Source organism: Lucilia sericata, unplaced genomic scaffold (assembly GCF_015586225.1).
Source record: "Lucilia sericata isolate MDLA Ls3-8-SP2 unplaced genomic scaffold, ASM1558622v1 Contig000002F_arrow, whole genome shotgun sequence".
In the NCBI taxonomy this organism is placed as follows: domain Eukaryota; kingdom Metazoa; phylum Arthropoda; class Insecta; order Diptera; family Calliphoridae; genus Lucilia; species Lucilia sericata.
In genome coordinates, this window is record NW_023994043.1 from 1,738,668 (window position 1) to 1,759,433 (window position 20,766).

The window sequence follows — 20,766 nt, forward strand, 5'->3', positions numbered from 1 at the left end:
CAACTTACTCAACAACTTCATTGTTAGAGAGCGCTGTAAATACTTGTCTCCAATGACACCACCGTAATAAAATAATGCGTTAAAATTCAATGAGTGATTATTATTTAACTCATTACTTTTCAATGTAAGTTTTCCTGGGATTATTAGGGATTTCATAAATTTTACCTACATGATTTTTAAAGGCATGTGTTATAAATTTGGACCTGTGTATATATATGGACTTACGGCTTTGTGGATCGTTAGTTCTGTTATTTATTATCATGGTTTATTCATTAAACAATTAATTAATGTTGAGTTGTGTTATTATATATTTAATTGATATTAACATGAACATGGGGATATTTTTTAGAATAAGGCATTAATACGGTTTGCTTCAATTATGGTCTGAGTGCTACAGAATTTAACATTTCCCTTATAGCAATTTTATCGATCTTTTCTATTACAAAATTTTTATAAGATTTGTTAGCAATTAACTGATTTTCCCCAAAAGAGTTTATATAGAAGAAAGGATCAATTATGGATCGATCCTCATAAAATTTGGTAGAGAGATTTTGACCATTATAAAATTTCGTTGTGTTGAATATACTGGTATTATTATGCCAATTATGACCGTTTAAGTGGGACCATTTATAAGGGAGACCTTATATAAAGCTAAGGTCATACGTAGTCCGGTTTTCTGCATAATAACGTAATTGTGTCTGTTTAAACTGTATTCCGGATGAACCTTTGTTTGGGGTTACTGAAATCGTAGACCGATTTAACCTATTTTCTATAACAATCAATATTTTTAATCGATAGGAACACTTTTGAAAAATATCATCTCCCTAACTCTTTTTGTAAACGTGCCAACAGCAGACAGACAGAGGGACTAGTTATCGTCTTAGCTTCTTAAAAGGACCCAAAATATACATATGTACATTATGGAGTTTATGAAATTCTGTTATATATTTTTCTCCAAATACAGTCAAACTCGTTTATAACGAACTCCGCGGGACCAGTCAAATTTGTTCGTTATAAGCGAAGTTCGTAATAACACAGGTGAAGTTTTTGTAGTTCCAAAAATAAAGTGGCATTTTACGAAATTTTAAGAATATGATTTATAAATTTATTTAATATTCTTTACAAAAAAACACCATTGATTTTATTTGTTCATATTTTTCTTAACAAATTTAAGTTTTTTTCAACAAAGCAAGACATATTCTTATGATTTCAACACATAATTTTGAAGTTCGTTATAAAAAAGGAAAATTGTATGAAATTGTACTTGAGGAACTGAAAAAGTAGTGCGTTTTATACGAGGATTCGTAATAACCGAGTTCGTTATAAGAGATGTTTTTTGTATGAAAATAGTTACCAAAATAGCGGGACTTGAAAACTTGTTCGTAATAACCGAGAATTCGTTAAAACCGAGTTCGTTATAAGCCAGTTTGACTGTAATATATAATTTGTGATTTGATTAGAATTTACAATTATTTCTTAATTGACTCCACTGTATGCAGTAAACAAACTCTCACACACACACAATTGAATTTTTGGTCATTAATCAACATTTGGTTTGTTTATTTGTCATGTTGTTTATGGCTGTTTCAAATAAACAAGCCAACAACAGATACATCTCAAGTTGTTACGAATGCCAACAAAAAACAGTTTTTTTTTTTTGTAGTAATTTCAGTCAGGTGGTTAAACTTGGTTGTATACATAGTTTTAAATTATTCTTTCCCGTTTACTGCAATACATCTATTCATATCTGACTCATAATGAGATATTGGTTAAATTTTTGCACAGATGTATTTGGTTGAGAAAAGAATAAAACAGAAATGAAATTAAATTCATTAACATTTAGTTAGGTTAGGTTAATAGAAAATTGTCTGTGTTTTTGAGCATGTAGTTGAGAATTATAAAATACATTCTAATTTCTGGCGTCTTAAATTTTTGATTATATATGTCAGAGCCAGATTTTAAACTGTAAGTAGGTTAAAAAAGAATAAATATTTATTAAATTTTATAATTTGATTGCAGTGGAATTCTGTTGGATTATAAAAAGTATTATTTCAAAAAATAAAAAAAAAAAATATATTGTTGAATTTATCATTTAAAAAATACTGAAAATCTATTTTAGACTAAGTAGTATAAAATAGAAAATGTTCTAAAAATTTATTAAAATGTATAATTTTGATTATTCAAAATGCCGGGGCTATATTTATTAGATTAACTTTAAGTGATAGAAAGTAAATATTCAATCCTATTTGGTTGACATTATAGATTTATATACATACATAAGTACATAAGTATGTGTTTGTGTACATAACTATTTCATAAAATAATACACCTTTTTTCTATTATATAATTAACATTTTGCTAACTTTTTCCGGGTATAAAAAAATTTTATAATTTCTACGAAATCATGATTCAATGACCATTTTCACTTTTCAAGCGTTTAACTCAAATAAAAAATGCGTGTAAAAAACTATTGAAAATATTCTTGGTACGCTGCCAAAGTCCATAAAAAAATCGTATTTATAATTCCAAACACATACGGAATTCTTTTGCGCTTGCTTACAAACTGCCTGCCAGCCTGACTAGCTGACTGACTGATTGCTGCAAACAATGATTGTACCGTCATATTCGTAAAAGGAATATTATTACTTTTTTTATTTAATATTAAATTTTTATTATAAACGTCTTTCTTGTCAGTCAATATTTTGACTTTTCGACACGAGTTTAGTTGTAGGAGTTGAATTTTAAAGATACACTCACACACACACTCTAACGCACAACTGACAAACAAAAATTGTGTTTAAAAATGTTGTTTTCAAAATTGGTATAAAAACAACCAACGTTAGTAGTTTGATACCACACTTGTGAAGGTACCTACATATTAGGTACATACATATGTATGTATATATAGTATGTATGAATTTCAAATGAGACACCAAATACAGTAGAACCAAAATAGGGAGGGTATGGCCTCCTCACTTATATAAAAACAAAAAATTCGCAATGAAACTCAAATTTTAGACTAACTACATCTTGAAGGATTCAAGTTTAATAATTTAACTAGTTGAATCACTGAATAATATTTATGTTTTTTAAATCGGCTTTAAAATTTCCTGCTAGCATTAAGTAGTTAAGGCGACGCCATTTTTAATGCAAAGGCTATTGCTTTGGAATACATTTCATTTGATATATAAAATTTAGCAAAAAAACGTTTTGATATTGTCTTGTTCTGTTGATTATGGTTTAATAAATTGTTTTCCAGCTCACTAAGGGTAATTTACTAGACCTAAAATAGTTATATAGGTATATTTTAAGATAAGCTCAAGAAATAAAGGACTAAATTTATCCTAAAATGGCGTTGTGGTTTTGAATTTTAATCATCTCAGCCGCTGAAAATATTATTTAAAAGCTCGGCTAGTTTCGGAAAAAAATATTAAATTAGACGAATTCATCATTTCAAAATTAGTGCAAAGGATACTGCAAGTTCTTCAATTCCGACGCTTTTCAAGGACTACCAAACATTCACTGACCTGTTTGATAAGGTTAACCTTTTAGCTGAGTTATTCGTAAGTAATTCTTGCTTGCCGAAATGCGATCAACCACTGCCCGAGCTCGAGAGGGTATCAGTAACTATACCAAGTATATTCTTCCGAGCGCGTCCCGTTAAAAGGGTTTTAACGGATCTAAACATAAATAAGTCTTCTGGACCAGATGGCATACTGACACTGGTCTTGAAGCAGTGCTCTTGGCTCTACCTCGTCCATTAGCTAATCTTTTCAGCATTATATATCATGCCGGCAAATATCCAGTATGCTGGAAGGTTCCTAATGCAACGCCAATTCCTAAAAAAGGGAGAGGCTAGTAATCCTGAAAATAGCAATTTGTTCTGCGCTTTCAATAGCAATTTGTTCTGCGCTTTCCAAAGTAGGTTAACTTCTATCTTGTCAAATATTTAGAGTCCAACAATTTACTTAACGACCGCTAGTATGGCTTTCGTAAAGGTCGCTCTACGGTAGACTTTCTGGCGTTTCTTTCGGAGAAATGGTGTGATTCCGTTCACCATTTTGGCTTTGGGACTTTTTATGAGGACCGGTCATTATAAAATTTAGCAGTGTCATTTATACTTATATAAAACTTTATTGCGCCGATTTTTGAAGTGATACATACTAGTATATTTGACGTATTTATGAAATCGGAAGTCCGGTTTAATGGTTGTATAGGTGAAATAATGAACCGTTTACAAGAATTTTTAGTAGTCTTCATCCTTGGGCAAAAAAAAACACGCATGATCCCAATTTTATCAAAATATCTCGAAAATTTCAGCATGTATTTTGTCGACAAGGCTTACATTTTAAAGTGGGTGTATTTTTGTGAGTTACAAACATCAGCATAAACGCATTAGATCCTCTCGACTATGGTAATGTACGGTATAAAAAATAATCAATTTTTACAATTATACAGAATTCGGTCCATAATTGTCCGACTCTTAGCTGTTCAAGCCTATTTCTTTCATTGTTATAGATGAATGAGAATCATGAAAAATTATTCTAATGAATTCCTTCCTATAAGGATTATTTTGTACGATTATTTCAGTGGAAAGCCAACAAATTAAGCTTCTGAATTATTTTCCAGATAATGATACAAAAGAAAATCACAACGTACCATGTTGCGCATCATGTACTCCCATAATTTAAGCAAGGGAGTAGTTTTTGGATTACTCCGATGTAATGAATGGATGGATTATGTGGTCCTTACCTAGGACATCACAATGTTAAATGGAGTATGGTTTTTCCATATATTTGGATTAGTCTTGGACCGGGTCTAGTCCTTTGAGGAGTAGTCTTTACACGCGTGTGAGGACTAGTCTCAATTTTTGCAGGGTTAGAGCAACAAAAGAATCAGTAGAATGCCTCCGATTCCATTGAGAAAATCGATAGAATACCATTTATGTGATTGCTCTGCTCTACAATGTAGATCAGATATACAAACAAGATGAAGAATGCCTTAAAATTCCCTGAAATGGTTTTCACAAAAACCTCAAATAAACTTTAAAGAGAAGAATCTAAAAACAGAAGAATTGTATGCAATTGCAGATGAAATACATTCTTTTAATCTCCTGTCTTCTTAAAGATGATGATTCATTTGATAAAAGACACAATTTATTATTCAACTAAGTAAATGGGTTTGGAGATTTATTCTTTCAAATTAAACAAGATTTTGTATAAATTATATTACTTTGTGTTTGTTGTTGTATTATTTTTCGTATAAAAAGCCGACAGACAACACCTTGTTTTAAAGAATCTTTAAATATTCCAGTTACAAACATTTATCTTTAACATTAATTGCGTTTATAAACATATGAATTTGGATCATATGGATATGTATGTAATGCCAAAGTAGGGTGTGGGTTATGGTTGAAATTTATGCAGACTTTGTAAGTATGTATGTAAGATATACAAGCCGGTATAAATACTTTAAGATTATTACATAGAAAATATTGATTGTTGCTTTTATACCCTGTTTGAACGGATGGATAGAAAGATGGATGAATGAATGACACAACAAACAAAGGTACACACCACACCAATATCATGTGAGTCTCTTGTTCGATTTTTTTGAAACATTTTTTTATTGACTCCTCAAAAGATCGTGTCTTTGGATATATCTATAAATATGGTGGTCGTACACGTGTGTGTGTGTGCAACGTAATAGTGGCAACAATATTTTTTAAATACATCTTCATGTTTGAAATTTTAAACACGCAAAACGGATGCATATCAAGGTGTTTGTTTATAATGTTGTATTCGTTCATAAGTATTTTTAAACTCAATTTGAATATATTTTCGATTGTTGTTTTGTTAATTCTAGATTCTCTTTTTATACACAACATTTTGTGTGGGTGAATGAACAATACCCAGCAATTTTATTAGGAGTCAATGTACCACTTTTAGACAGCTTTTTTCCAAATGTCTATTTAGTTGACTAGATTCCTTTGGCAATAATTTCTTTGTAATACGATATGAAGACAATTGTCACTTAATTATCCCCAAGTAATGCATATAGATACCTAATTATCTCCTTACTATCACATTTGTAATTTTAGTAAAGTGTGATTATCACGTGTGTAGGATCATCTGACACACATGACCTACGACACTTATTCGTTATAGTCCCCCCGAACTGCAGGGCAAAAATAAAAATTTTAAAAAAGTAAACAAAAACTTACTTTAAACAATTCAGTTTTGTTGTGAAAATTACAGTTGATTTGATTTTTCCTTTCGTACAAATAAAATCCACAAATATTCGCACTTATTTAGATGCAAATCTTTAGGATGAATGCTGTTGTTGTTGTTATGAATGTTGATTCAGAATTGTTATTTTTATGGTCGATTGATTTGTAGATTCACTATAGTTTTTTTTTTAATTTATTTGCATATGAATATTTTTTAAGGTTTCGTTTTTTTTCTAAAGATTTTATCAGACAAATAACACTTTGTTCTTTTTTTTTTTTTTGTTTTTAACTTTTACTATTTTTGCTTTATTATTAATTCTTTTTGAATTTTTGTTTTTTTGTTTTTAAATATTTTTTTAAAATCAAATTAAAATAATTTTTTTTAATGGCCAAATAGTCATTCAAACTATTTTTATTGTTATGGAATATTTTAAGCACCGCAAAAGCGGTTACGTTTTAAGTGGATGATGAAAAAAACTTAACAATTATCTCTGGAGTAATAATGATCGTTTAGTTGCTTGGCTTAGATGGAAAGATCTGTCGTCTCCCAATTTACAATCACTCTAAGACACTACTCACACTGACACCAAGTTTCACTGTTTCAATTTCAAAATTCCACTTTAATATTTCAAAAGCGACGTCAACAAATTTGTTGAATTTTTTCTTTTTTTCAATTCTGTGTTTCTCTTTTTATTTTTTTACGTTTCGTTTTATCTATTTGTATTTATGTGCCTTTTCTTGTCAAAACACTACTTCACAGTCGAACATATCAAACCCGACTAAAAGTGTGTTGGCTCTTGAATTTAGACTTTGGCTTCACTGTGTGGACTGAAAACAATGCAACACAATCGAGCAAACTGTGGCTGAGACAAAAGCTAAGCTTTAGTTGGTTGCTCCAGTCAATAACGACCGTCGACTTGTCTTAAAGATTTGAAAAACAACAAACGTAGAGTAAACCAGTTAGACATTAGTGTTGCCGCAGTAGACATATTTTGTTGGACAACTACAATATTTCGGAAATTTCTAAATTTATTTGATAAGCTTCCAATTTATTATATTTGAGTTAAATCGGTTTTTTTTAGCCCGTTATAAGTTGATATTGTAAATTGTAACAAAATTAAGTAAATTTTGATGGCCACCGTGACTGTTATTGGCGAAGCATATTCTGGACATTAATATTTGGCCACTTTTTCGAGCATTGCTGGTTGCATGTCACGAATAACACTAACTATGTATAAACTAATGACTTACAGTGGCCAATTGCAGATAGTATTCTCGAAAGTTATTATTTCAAGTTATCACGATGACTAATTTTCAAAGTCAATTTGGATAATTTACTAGATTTGTGAGAGTATACTAATCATAAATGTCAAAAAGAATGACAGTCAAAAGGTTTGACTGTTCGATAAATTTATGTATACATATTCGGATTTCAGAATCCACAGAGGGAAATATGATTAAATTTTAATAAATCTCCCCAAAATACTACTTCTGCTGCTCAACTTTTGATACAAAAACTAAAAATATTCAAAAGCTGAAGACCCAAAGCGATTAAGCGAAAACTATTATTGAGTTAGTTAGTTAGTTAGTTAGTTAGTTTGAAAGGAGGATGTATATACATCAAATCCGAAGAAATACACCTAGACCTCTATCGGGCCTGTTGTGCGCTCCTTAACCAGTGCCTCAGGTGGGAATCGAACCCACCACCTCCGGTCTACCAGATTAGAACACTAACCACTAACCTACCGGAGGCCACAAACTATTATTGAAGTTTATAAAAGTGTTTAGCAAATAAGTTTAGCGACAAAAATAAATACCTGAAAGCTGGATTCGAGTAGAACACGAATCGATTTTTAAAATTTAAAACCGGTTTTCCGTGCCTTTAAACACTTATATGTCAGTAACTCAATTGATTCTTAGCCGAATTTAAAACAGAGTTTGAACTGACATAGTTTTCTAATGCTTTAATAAATATTACGGTTCCTGTACAAAATACATACTTAGTAAAATCATCTCCAAACTTGGAAAAAGGGGGCCAAACTAAATTCAAAATATGTTTGCTGATGAAATGAACATATATTTCTCTAGGTTACTTAAATCATACTCTCCTTTTTAATTCGTTGAGAAACTTAAAATCGGTTGAGAATCAATTAAGTTACTGACATATACATAAGTGCTTCAAAGTACAAAAAACCGTTTTTGCCCAAATCTCAAGATTTTGGAGGTGTTTGGAAAGTTTCAAAATCAGATTCTTGTTATCGAAACCATTTTTCAAAACAATCACTTCCCAAGTAGATATGTATTTCAATTTTTGTTTATTTTGTCTCACTGTGTAATTTTGTTAATATAAAAATACAAATTTAAACATTACATAAGATTTGGATCTCGTACACAGCTTTGTTTACTTTTGCTTAAAAATCTGACAATGTGGAATCTAAAATAATATCAATCAGAAAATCTTCAGATTTAATATTAAAAAATTAATATTAATTGTGAAAGCGGTAACACTGGCTCAAACTTTAAAGCTCTGACTGAATTTCATTACTTTTATCAGCAGACTTTTCGATATTAAGGTGTTCGATACAATTAATGTAAATTATTTGTTAATGTACAGGTGTTTGTTGTATCATACCTCTTCAAATATACATATATAAAATTATTCGTTAAATATGTTTTTGTTCAGACCTAATATATCATAATACATTCTCTGATATACTGTAATAATCCATTTTAGAAATATTTAAAATTGACTTACATTGAAATGAAAATTAAATTAAATTTTTGAAAATTAAAATTTTTTCCATAAAAACTTGTTTAAACGTTTTTCGTGTATAAATTTATCATGTCCATATGGATGTCAAGTCCTTATAAAATTTGAGGACTCTAGCTATCGCAGTTTCTGATATATACGCCTTTTAATACAAAATTCCTTTGTACGTGGGAGTGGCACCTCGCCTACTTGAAATTTCTAAATAAAAAATTGCCTATATATCAGAATGATCCAGATATTCCAAACTATTCTACTCACAACCAACGCTGTCAAACTCCATATCAGTGTCGCCAGATGTTCCATTTTTTTCGTGGGAGGGATTTGGGTCCATTTTTTCACCTAGCCCCCACATAACTGAACCCCCCGAAAAGGGCTTTTGAGCTCATATTTATGTATAATATAAATGTATCTCGATGAAAGTTCGCACAGCTAAGTTTTCAACAAGCCTTGATGACCTTGCCGAATTTCGAAATGATCGGACTTCATTTGACCCTAGCCCCCATACAAAGCCCCCTTCAGAAAGTGACTTGAATATCCGCAATTTATTTATTAACACTGTTCTTGCAATGAAATTTAGCACAGACAAATATTATATACAGTTAATCACAAAAATAAGTATACAGAAATACTGACGATTGGTTTTATTTAAAAAAACATATTATTTTTTCAAAAAACATGAAAGTAACACATTTATTTATTAAAAACAATTATGATAATTATTATTCACTACTTTTTTTCTTCATATTTTGGTTCTTTGAGTTCTCATTTAAGCTAAAGTTAAAAAGGTGCAAAATTTACGTCACAAAAGTAAGTATACAGATCATTTCAGTATATATTTGGTTTAATGATATTAACAAAATTTATGAAAATTTTACTTGTATTAATATAATTACTTTTTAATAAAATATTTTTTACACAATAACTTGGAAAAATCTACTTTTAGTTCCGAAATCTTGAAATTTGGGCCGATTGGCTCCGGAATTAATTAGTAGAACAGTTTTTTCTCATTTCTACAATTTTTTTTCCACTTTAGACCCCGGATTGTGGATCTGGTGGTCATTGAACCCTCCAAATGATGCATTGGAAATAGAATTTTTAACTTTTGAAAAGAGTTGTTATTTCGAAATTAATGTTATATGCATGGATTTGGCCATTTTGAACACAGTACGTTCTTAAAAACCCGAAATTTAACTCCGATTTCTTAAGACTTACAACATAAACTTTAAAATTTGGATAATTCTATACATTTTCTTTAATTTAAACAGGTTTTCCAAATACTCCGATTTCCAAAGCATACAATAATGCTACCAATCATATCTTGATATACTCGATACAATAACCATGTTTTATGGATCGGACATTTTATTTGTTCTAGCAACAAATTAAGATGTATCCGTGTTCAAAATTGTTCAATTCGTATTCATACCACCAATTGAGCCTGATTTAATATAAAAATCTTACTATTTTGGACAATAATCAATTTCAGAACCGATATGTAGTGTAAGTTATTGACATGGTCACCATTTGACGATTATTGGTAGTATTTAGGAGTGTGTAATAGATGATTGGAACCAAAAAACTTGTTTCAATTAATGGATACTAGTGCAAATATTATTAATATCGCATTTTAAGACATAAATTTTAGGAAATCGCCGTTAAATATCGAATATGTACGCTATACTATGTTAAAAACGGCAATGTTCCGCAATGGATTGTAATTATTGTAAAGAAACAATTAATTTAAAAGTTAAAATATCGTCTTCCAATGCATCATAATGAACAAACGAGGGATATTATTGAATACCCGATCCAAAACTCCGGGGGTTTAATGTTCTTAAATAGGAAAAAATGCTCCTATAAATAATATTCAGATCAATTACCAAAAATTTCAATTTTTCGGAACAAAAAGTGAATTTTTTTCCATGTTATAGTGTACAGAATATTTTATTATAAAATAATTACATTCAAACAGGTAAAATTTTCATGAATTTTGTTAATATCATTAAGCCAAATACATATTGAAATTATCTGTATACTTACTTTTGTGACGTAAATTTTGTACCTATTTAACTACACCTTAAATGAGAACTCAAGTAACCAAAATAACCCGGAAAAAAGTAGTGAATAATAATTATCATAATTGTTTTTAATAAATAAATATGTTACTTTTTTGATTTTTGAAAAAATAAAATCCTTTTTTAAATAAAACCAATTTTGAGATTAACTGTAAATACAAATCTATCTGGATCGGTACACATTCGCTCCTAACCCCTATATAAAGCCTCTTTTAAAAAATTAGTTTTTCGTCAATAAATTGCTTTAATAGATCGGAATCAAGGTAATATTCAAGATAAATGCTTTACTATGGAAAATAAATCAAATCAAATGGTCGGCCACGCCCGACTATACTTTCTTACTTGTTAAATTTTCAAAAGAGTAAACACATTATGGTATACATGGTTTAAAATTGAAAACAAAATAAGCCGGTTGCCTATATTAGCGCTGTAGAAGACATAGTCTGATTCCAATGAAATTTTGTATAAATAGTTCCCTGACTTTATAGGTTATATCCACAATATTTTTTTTTCAGATTATATTCATAATTATGACGAAATTTTTGATAGACTGATATTGCACTATGGGCCAGAGTGTTGCCTCGTCCCAAGTAATGAATTTCGAGTTTTTAATCAGATTTGCATCAATTGAATTTGCCCGCATAATCAAGTTAGCAAAATTGGTTAAAGGCACCGAATGTTTAAACAGAGAGTAATAAGTACATAAAGCCTCCATTCACTTACCAGGTCCTTTTTTTCCTCTCCGCCCTAACAGAGGATATCAAAAATCCAGTTCAGTGTTCATCTTCTCCTTGATCCGTACAACATGAATGTCAATTTTCATATTTCTAGGTCATTGTGGGCCTTCTAAATTAGTTAAAATGTAAAAAAATTTCCACGCTTATTTTTCCTGTTAATTCTCCGTCCATAGTGCAAAAATTGTAATTCTAAATGTTTTAAGGTAAGCTCTAACGTAGGTATAATATGCTTGGCAATTATTACCTTCATTGGTTTTTAGAGGACATCAAAATAAGCTGATATTTAAATAAACACAATTTCGCCACGCCATTTTTCCTCTCAATTCTACTCCCGTAGTCCATAAATCTTAGATCCGTCTACTTTGCTCCATTGGTAGAACTGTATGCAAGACAATTTTCAGCTTCCTATGTCTTTCCGCTTCCTATGTCTTTGATATAAACTAAAATGTTAAAAAGTTGAAGTTTGCCAAACCCCTTTTTCCCTACTTCTCCGCACACAGGCCAAAAATCCGGCTACGTTTGGATTTGACATAGGTATTTTACTATATCTATACCAAATTTCAGCTTTCTAGCCCATCTGTGGGCTTCAAAAAGCTCTGGATAGACAAAAAAGAGGAAAAAAACTATGAATTTTGACACGCCCTTTTTTCTTCTAATTATCCGCCCACAGACTAAAAATCAAAAATCCGGCTAGATTATAACATTAATTTCATGTTAAAATGGATATATATATAAATCTTAACGTATCACTGGACTAACACCGGATTTTAAAAATCTAGTTCAGTGTTCATCTTCTCCTTGGTCCGTATAACATGCATAACAATTTTCATCTTCCTATGTCATTAAGTGTCTTCCAAATTAGTTAATATGTATAACAAACATTTTACCACGCCTCTTTTTCTTCTTAATACTCAGTCCATAGTCCAAATATTTTTATTCTAACAACATTAAGGTAAACCCAACGTCCGTATCATATGCTTGGCAATTGGTCTTTAAAGTCTAAGATCTAATCTAAGATCCGACTACTAAAGTCTATGCTCCATTTTTTGGACTATATGTTAGTCATTTTTCAGCTTCCTATGTCATTAGGGGCTTTAATATAAGCTAAAATGTTAAAAAATATAAATTTGAAACGACCATTTTCCTTCTAATTCTCTACCCACAGTCCAAAAATCCGATTACTCTAGGATTTGACATCTGGCTTCAAAAATCTCTGGATAGACAAAGGGGGAACAAACATTAACTATTTATACCATACTCCACGTTAGTGGGCAGGGTATATTGGGTTTATGCTGATGTTTGTAACATACAAAAATATTCGTCCTATACCCACCTTAAAGTATACCAATCGGCTTAGAATCGTTTTCTGAGTCAATTAAGCTATGTCCGTCCGTCCGTCTGGCTGGCTGTCCATGTAAACCTTGTGCGCAAGGTACAGGTCGCAATTTTCAAGATAATTGGATGAAATTTGTCCCAAGGACGAAGCCTATTGAAAATGGTTAAAATCGGTCCATTATTTCACCTAGCCCCCACACAACAGAACCCTCCGAAAAGGGCTTCTGAGCTCATAATTATGTTAAATATACGTGTATATTGATAAAATGCGGCACAACTAAGTTTTATACAATTCTTGATGACCTCGCCAAATTTCGTAAAGATCCGTCCTCATTTGACCCTAGCTCCCATACAAGTTCCCCTTCAGAAAATTACTTCAATGCCCAAAATTTCAGAAAATTAGTTTTTCATCCATAAATTACTTAAATGTATCGGAACAAGGTAATATTGAATATAAATGCTTTATTATGAAAAATAAATCACAATCAATATTCATAACTGGTGTAGGGTATCATATGGTCGATCACGCCCGACTATACTTTCTTACTTGTTTTTATTTATTTTAATTATTTTCTAACGGGTACAATTTTGTTATGTTCAATATAAATCTTCAATTAGCTTATTATTAAAAAAAAAAATAATATTTTTTATTTACTTCGAAAAAAATAATAAATTCTCTCAAAAATACAGAAGAGAGCAGGATGCTGTGCACAGAAATTTCGAAAAGCTGTGCACAACAATATCATTTTTTTTATATGTGCTGCGCCAAATTAAAGACGCCCTAGGAATACGCAGCAGCACCGGTCCCATAAGAAATACACGTGTTTGTGTGAGATACACAGCCAAATCTGCTTATTCGCAGTAACTCTCATAGCAACTTCAATGATGAGGTGACAGCGAGTGACAATTTGTAAAGATATTTCTATGTGGTTTCAATAAATGTCAAATTTTTTACATATGTGATTTGACATTCTGGAAACTCAAAGACATATGTATGTTATACTCTACTTATAATTTCTCTCACCTCTGGATAATTTTATTTTTATATATAAATATAATAGCAGCATACTTTTAGGATTTAAAAATTTCAGATTGAAATTAACTATTTTTTTTTCACCACAACATTTATTTTCACTTTTGCATGCTGCCAAGTTTATCATGTGTTTTAACCGCATTACCGTTGTACACTGCACTGCCATAAACAGTGTTACCCGCAACAACGCATTTCTTAACGACATTTTGAGTGCTGCCAAGTTTGAATATATTTTTAAAATATTGTGTTGTCAAATTGTAGTACTTTCTAATGCAACTCTATAAATGTCAAACAAAATGAAATAATATTTAAAAAATTAATGTCAGTTGATACTTGTCACTTGTCGCGTTTGGTTTAGTAATTTAAAAGTAATCGGAGAAAGATAGCGCGTATTATTTTATTGCAAAATTATTTTATAAAACTTATATAAATTTTGGCTCTCTACAGATTGAATCCATCATTTATAATACAAACTCAATGCAATCAATTACAAGTGGCAAAAACTAAAAAACATTTTTTTTATTAAAATTTGTTAGCACATTTACTACAAAAAGACAAATTCTAATTGGAAATCTTTCCAAGTGTTAAAAGAAAGCGGCAAAAAAGTTTTTTTTTTTTTTGAAAAATTGCCAACACACAAATTTTAAGTTATGCGAAATTCTATAGAAATTGATGAATAGGAAGAGCAATAAAGCAAAAGAAGAAATAGTTTTAATAAATTGAGTGTTAAACAAGAGAAAACTAAAAAATAAGTTAATAGAAAAAGGCAGCTAAAAAGCAAACAATACAAAAAGGAATTTATGCTTCTCTATAAACGTCACTAGTTGCTGTTTCTGTTTTGTGATGCAAATTCTTGTGCATAAATTTCTAAATAGTTGTTGAAAGTGGAATAATAAGAAAAATTAACTAAAACGAATTGAAGATAAACAATTTCGTTTGCAAAGTCGATAGATAAATAAATAACGGATTTTTGCAAAATTTGGTGTTGCTTTAAAGATTTGTTATTGTGCAAAGAAAACAAAAAGTTGCAACGTGAATGTCTTCCACAAATAATCAAAGACAAAAAGCTTCCTCACAGTATCCCACGTATCAGCCGATACCACAAACTGTTGGCAGTAGCATGGATAATCCAGCCATGACTCGCAGCACCAGTAGTGCGGACGATTCTTTGGATCGTACTGGTGCCGGCACTCTACCCTCCACATATTCATCACAACAACTTATGCCGCCTTCGGATAGTGACAGTGTTGAAGAAGGTGACAGATTGGGTGGTGGGACAACACCAACAACGAATTGTGCTCCAGGAACTGTGCGCTGTATTACACGCAGTCAATGGTTCACAGTCGGCGTTTTATGTTTTGTTAATCTAATTAACTACATGGATCGCTTTACAATAGCTGGTGAGTGTATTTTTTAATGTTTTCCTGTCTGTTTTTGATTGAAAATGATGATTTAATCATGCAAATAAAAATAAATTATTAATTAGTACTATAGACTTGTTTATTGGACATTGCCTTATAAAAGCGATAGCGGAAAAAAAAACTAAATTATAATTGACCATAACTATAGATGGAGATAGACAAACTTAGATTAAAACTAGTAACAAAGTTAAGTCAATCAAGCCCGACTTTATTATAACCTACATTCAATTATGGTGTGATGGTAATAAATTTAAATATTTATACCTATGTAGCAGAATAGTTCATGTATAATTGATTCTCGAAAGGGAAACTTTGAACTATTATGGAATGACAATCACAAATTCCGTAACATGATTTCTACAATTCAAAAAGTTATTTCTATAGAATTTCAAAGTGATGATGGCTAAAGAGATTTCCTTGTATATACAGGCCTATCACAGATTTCTATGCCGATCAAAAGTATTTTGCTTTTTTATAATGAAACTGCTTTACTCATTTTATATTTAAAATGGGGTTTATTAACTTTTTGGTGATAATTAAAAATAATTGTAAAGGTAAAACAAAATCGATCAGAATAATATTTCGAATGTGTGTTTATTTCATGTTTTTATGTTTCATTTTCGGTTACATAAAACTTAATTTTGAAAAATTTTATGTGAATTTTTCAAATATTTTTTGAGGTTTTCTTCTCCCGAATTGATTATATTATTGTTTTTGTTTATTTTGCTTTCTCAATAATAACTTGGGTTTAATTGGCCAATAACTAAGATAATAACTAACGTAACTGATTACTGAAAAACTAAATATAGATTAAACTAGGTTTAAACAACGAATATAGATTATCTTTATCAGAAAAACCCGCAATAAGTAATTTGGCTATTGGCCAATAATAATTTTAACTAACATAAAAGAGTATAAAAACAAACTTGCTATTAACGTGACATTGATAACTGAAACATTCAAAACGCCTCCTTTATTTATTTGCTATTTTGACTTTATTTTGATCATTTTCATTTTAAGAGAAACATAGCAAAAACTTATGTTTTTAATATTTATATACATAAAAAAATATTAAAAAAATTTTCATTCATAAGTACAAAGTTATGTTATATTAAAAATATATTTTTGTTGTTCACAAACTGTTGGGTTTTTCTTCATTCATAGTTTTAATACTGTTCATTTATTTGCAGTGTTTGTTTTCTAAAAGAAAGAAAAAATAAACGAAAAAATGGGTCAATGTTGGCAAATAATACAAAATCAGCAAAAATTGGTAAAATATGAATGTTTCTTTTAAAATAAATAATATTCATAGTCAAGGTTAAACATTTGTATAACATCAATTTAGTTGTTATAAAAATTGAACATAGAACATACATTTAAAAATAAATGTTAATAGAAACTGTTTCTGGAAATACTCTTTTTGTTCAGCAGTTGGTTTTTAACTTTTCCAAATATTGTGTGCCAAAAGATGGAAGATTGTATTTTAGCGTTATCATTACAATTACATTGTAATCTTATTGCAATTTTGTTGAACAATATACATATTGTGATAATGTTAGTAACACTCATTTTAATATAGAAACAACCTTGTTTTGTCAAGGTAGTAACAAATCGTTTTACACCTTTGACCAATCTTAAAGATAATTTTAATTTTTTTAAAAAAAGGTCTTTAATAAAGAATTAAAATTGGAAACAACTTTATTAACATTATAAAATTAGTGCATTCATGTATAAAATTGTAGACAATGATAAAAAGATTGTATTTTCCTTTAAAAGTAATTCGCGATTATTATTAAATTAATAAATAATTACATATTTCATTTCCTCGCATAAATATATCAAGTATTCACAATTAAAATCGTATGATGTTTGTTTATTTGTTGATTTTATTCATACACAATTACAAGTAAAAGAAAAACACATTGAAAAAACATGTTTATCACTTTGATTTTATACAATTTTGCTAAACAATTAAAGCTGTATTATTTTGCCATTTTTTTTTATAGAAATATTAAAAGAAAAATGTTCAGACAAAAGTAGTATGGATTCATAAAATTTGGACAACAATTATATTGTTTTTTAACAATAAATGTAAACTATATATTCAATATATTCTTTCAACTATTTACTTATGGTAAATATTTACAATAGCTGTGATTGTAAACAATAATATTGTGAAAATGTATTTATTTATATAAATACAAAACAGTATTTTGCTATAATAGGGTTTGATGTATTAGCAATCTCTAATGTTTTCTATTAAATAAGACGAATATTACCAACTGAACTTTGAGCTAAATGTTGACAATAAAATATAAAACAATTTAAAAAATAAAATGTTTTTATAAGTAATTTTTTTGGCAAAAAATCAAAACAAATTAATTCTATATACAACAACATTTGCTTACGCATTTATACATACATATACAGTTAAAAAGCATACCAAACAAAACAGCTGATTAATAGAAAAATTTATTTAAAAAAATATGTAAATGAAACTCATACGATGTTTTTGTTACGAATAGAATTTAAATATCTAATGACTCAGTTTTAAAATATCTTAACAAAGTTACAAACTATTAAAGAGATAATACAGAAGTCTTTTTAAAATTTGTTAACACAATCACGATTAACTTTTATTTTTTTATATAAAATTACTAACATTTCAAGATAAACATTGAGTGTTAATTTCTTATAAAAATATGCATTTATCTTCATTCATAAAATGAATAAGCAGACGTTGAAATTATATTTATACTTAATTATCTACAAACAAAAATACATGTATATAACTTGTTGAGAATCTTTTCATAAAAACGGAAGTTATAAAACTACGGAAATAATTTTAAAATCGAGCACAGAAAATATGCATATAAAAAGACAAAATATATAGAAATTATTAAAACTAAAAGTACTTGACACAGTCAGCAAATCATGTTAATTTGTCTAAACAATTTTTAATTAGAAAACTTATACAGGGTGTTTTTTTTTTATTTTTTTTTTTGTTTATTGAATATTCCAAAAATGCGGGTTATGACCTATTAATAATTTAATTTATTTAAATAGTGACACGCGTTAAATCATTAGTACTTATTTAATAAATTTAAGGTCTTATTATCATTTAGTTTCAATTAAACATTTATGATGGGAAAAATTAATTGTAATGTTAATTAATACACCGCATGAGTTATAATAGTTATTAGTTCTTTTCAAAATCCCCCATATTATAAATTAGTAGACTTATCTCATAATTTATCATTTGGGAAATTTCTTTTTGTTAATTTTTATAATTATTACAAAAGACTTTTTTATGGCACTTGTAAATAAAAAAGGCTGTATGGGGATTATTAGGGAATATTTAAAAAATAATTTTATTAGTACAGTTGTTAATACTTTTTCTATAATCTATTTTAATACTTTAGCCATAGAACTGAAATAAATATTAAATTGGAAATTTTGATTTTTAATACAGAGGCTTTTCCCCGGAAAAGTCTACTTTTGTCTGATCACGTAACTGCCAATTTCAAATACAGACGTATTATATACTTGATAGTGTATTCTGCTGGACGAGCCCCTATATGTTCTATCTAAAGTCAAAATAATTTTATTTTAAATCTTATGGGATAACAAATATATTTTTTAAAATAATAGCAAACAAATAAAATCATATTTGTGTTTCAAGAAAATGTATAACCAAAACTAAATTTTCAAATTTCGGTACACTTGCACTTCTACACATTCTTCTTGTGTACTGAAGAAAAACAAAATTTCCTCTATTATTAAAAAGATAAACAGAAATTTATTGCAAAATGTTTCTTGCAAATATTTAAGGCCAAAATTGTTCAGTTGAAATTCACGAGATTTATTTTTAGTTTAAATGATACGTATATTGCAAACGTACATGTACAATAAGAGTCATAATATAAACAAAAACATCACGCCATTTTTATCAATATGTGTTTTATATATTTATAACAAATAAGTATAAAAAGTGAAATATAAGATTTTACTACACACAAAATAAACTGAATGTTTTTTTACTACATCATATCACATCATTTGTTTTACAATATTATATGACTCATAATCTAAACACAATATTTTTTTATAAATTTTCCCAAAATAAAAAACAAATTAATTAATATTTTTTTTAAATTATTAAAAACAACCCAAATTATAATTAACATTTAATAATTGTAAGAAAGAAATTTAAATTAATTGACAATTAAAAAAAAAAATATATATATACATATATATAATGTAATCAAATTTCTACAACTTTAAGATTAAATTATCTAATTCTTTAAAATATTTATCTCTAGCAAAAAACCCGCATGCTTGCGTAGATATTGAGCTGTGTATAATCACATGTGACGTAGTTATTTGTTTGACTACGTAAATATGTATATGATGTATTAAGAAATTAGTTAATTTAACAACAAAAAATTAGTATATGAGTGATAAGAAAACATAATTTAAATCATAAAATCCAAACTAGACAGATACAAACTTATTCAGTCAGTTTTAAACCTAATATAGTTTGTTTATAAACAACAAATTAATAAATAAACATAAAAATGTGTGAATAATAAGAGTTTTTTGTCACGAGATTTAGCAAGATTGTTGTTGTTTTTAGGCCCACTAAAATAAAAACAAATCTTATATTTACAAATTTGCTGATGATTCGACATAATGGTGTGATTTCTTTTTCTATGGTTAACTTGAGTCATTATTTTTCAATTTAAATAGATAACATTCTGATAGAATTCCATATTACAAATTCCTATCATATGATTATTTTGATGAATTACCGTTAATTAGTTTTGAATTGAATATTAAGTTCACAACACAAAAATATGCATTTTTTTTCTATTAAACCAAACAAATTTATCTCAAAGATTAAAATATTATTCAAAAATGAAATTTTTGCATTTGTTTTGAAATTGATAAAAGTTTATTTTGCAAAAACTACACCCATTTAAAGAAAACAGAAAAAGTTAAACATTTTTGCGATAAGCACAATGAACTGATGAAATTTCAAGGTCTGATTTGTGGGGTTTTTAAAAGGCACATTAACATGTGATTATTAATATACAATGGTAAATGTATTATACATATTTATACATTCATATCTATGTTTGGGATGCAAAACAAAAAAAAAGAAAT

At 28.7% G+C, this 20,766-nt stretch overlaps 2 protein-coding genes across 6 annotated transcripts in view; one reads left to right on the top strand and one right to left on the bottom strand.

Annotated features, from left to right (window-relative positions):
• Positions 1 to 7,084, bottom strand: part of LOC119616302 — a 110,272-nt gene extending 103,188 nt beyond the window's left edge. Inside the window, exon 1 of one of the 2 annotated variants that reach the window (XM_037972653.1) lies at positions 6,224 to 7,083. The gene's annotated coding sequence lies outside the window, so the exon portion shown is untranslated. Of the gene's footprint in view, positions 1 to 6,223 lie in introns of both variants that reach the window. The other variant, XM_037972661.1, reaches the window with a different exon arrangement.
• A 7,418-nt stretch (positions 7,085 to 14,502) lies between these two features.
• The window catches only part of LOC119611863 (protein spinster), a 45,485-nt gene continuing 39,221 nt past the window's right edge, over positions 14,503 to 20,766 (top strand). For 3 of the 4 annotated variants that reach the window (XM_037967800.1, XM_037967665.1, XM_037967606.1), the window contains exon 1: positions 14,503 to 15,579. In XM_037967800.1, coding sequence (XP_037823728.1) covers positions 15,216 to 15,579 — 364 coding nt within the window. In that variant the 5' untranslated portion in view covers positions 14,503 to 15,215. The remainder of the gene's footprint in view (positions 15,580 to 20,766) is intronic. The other variant, XM_037967732.1, reaches the window with a different exon arrangement.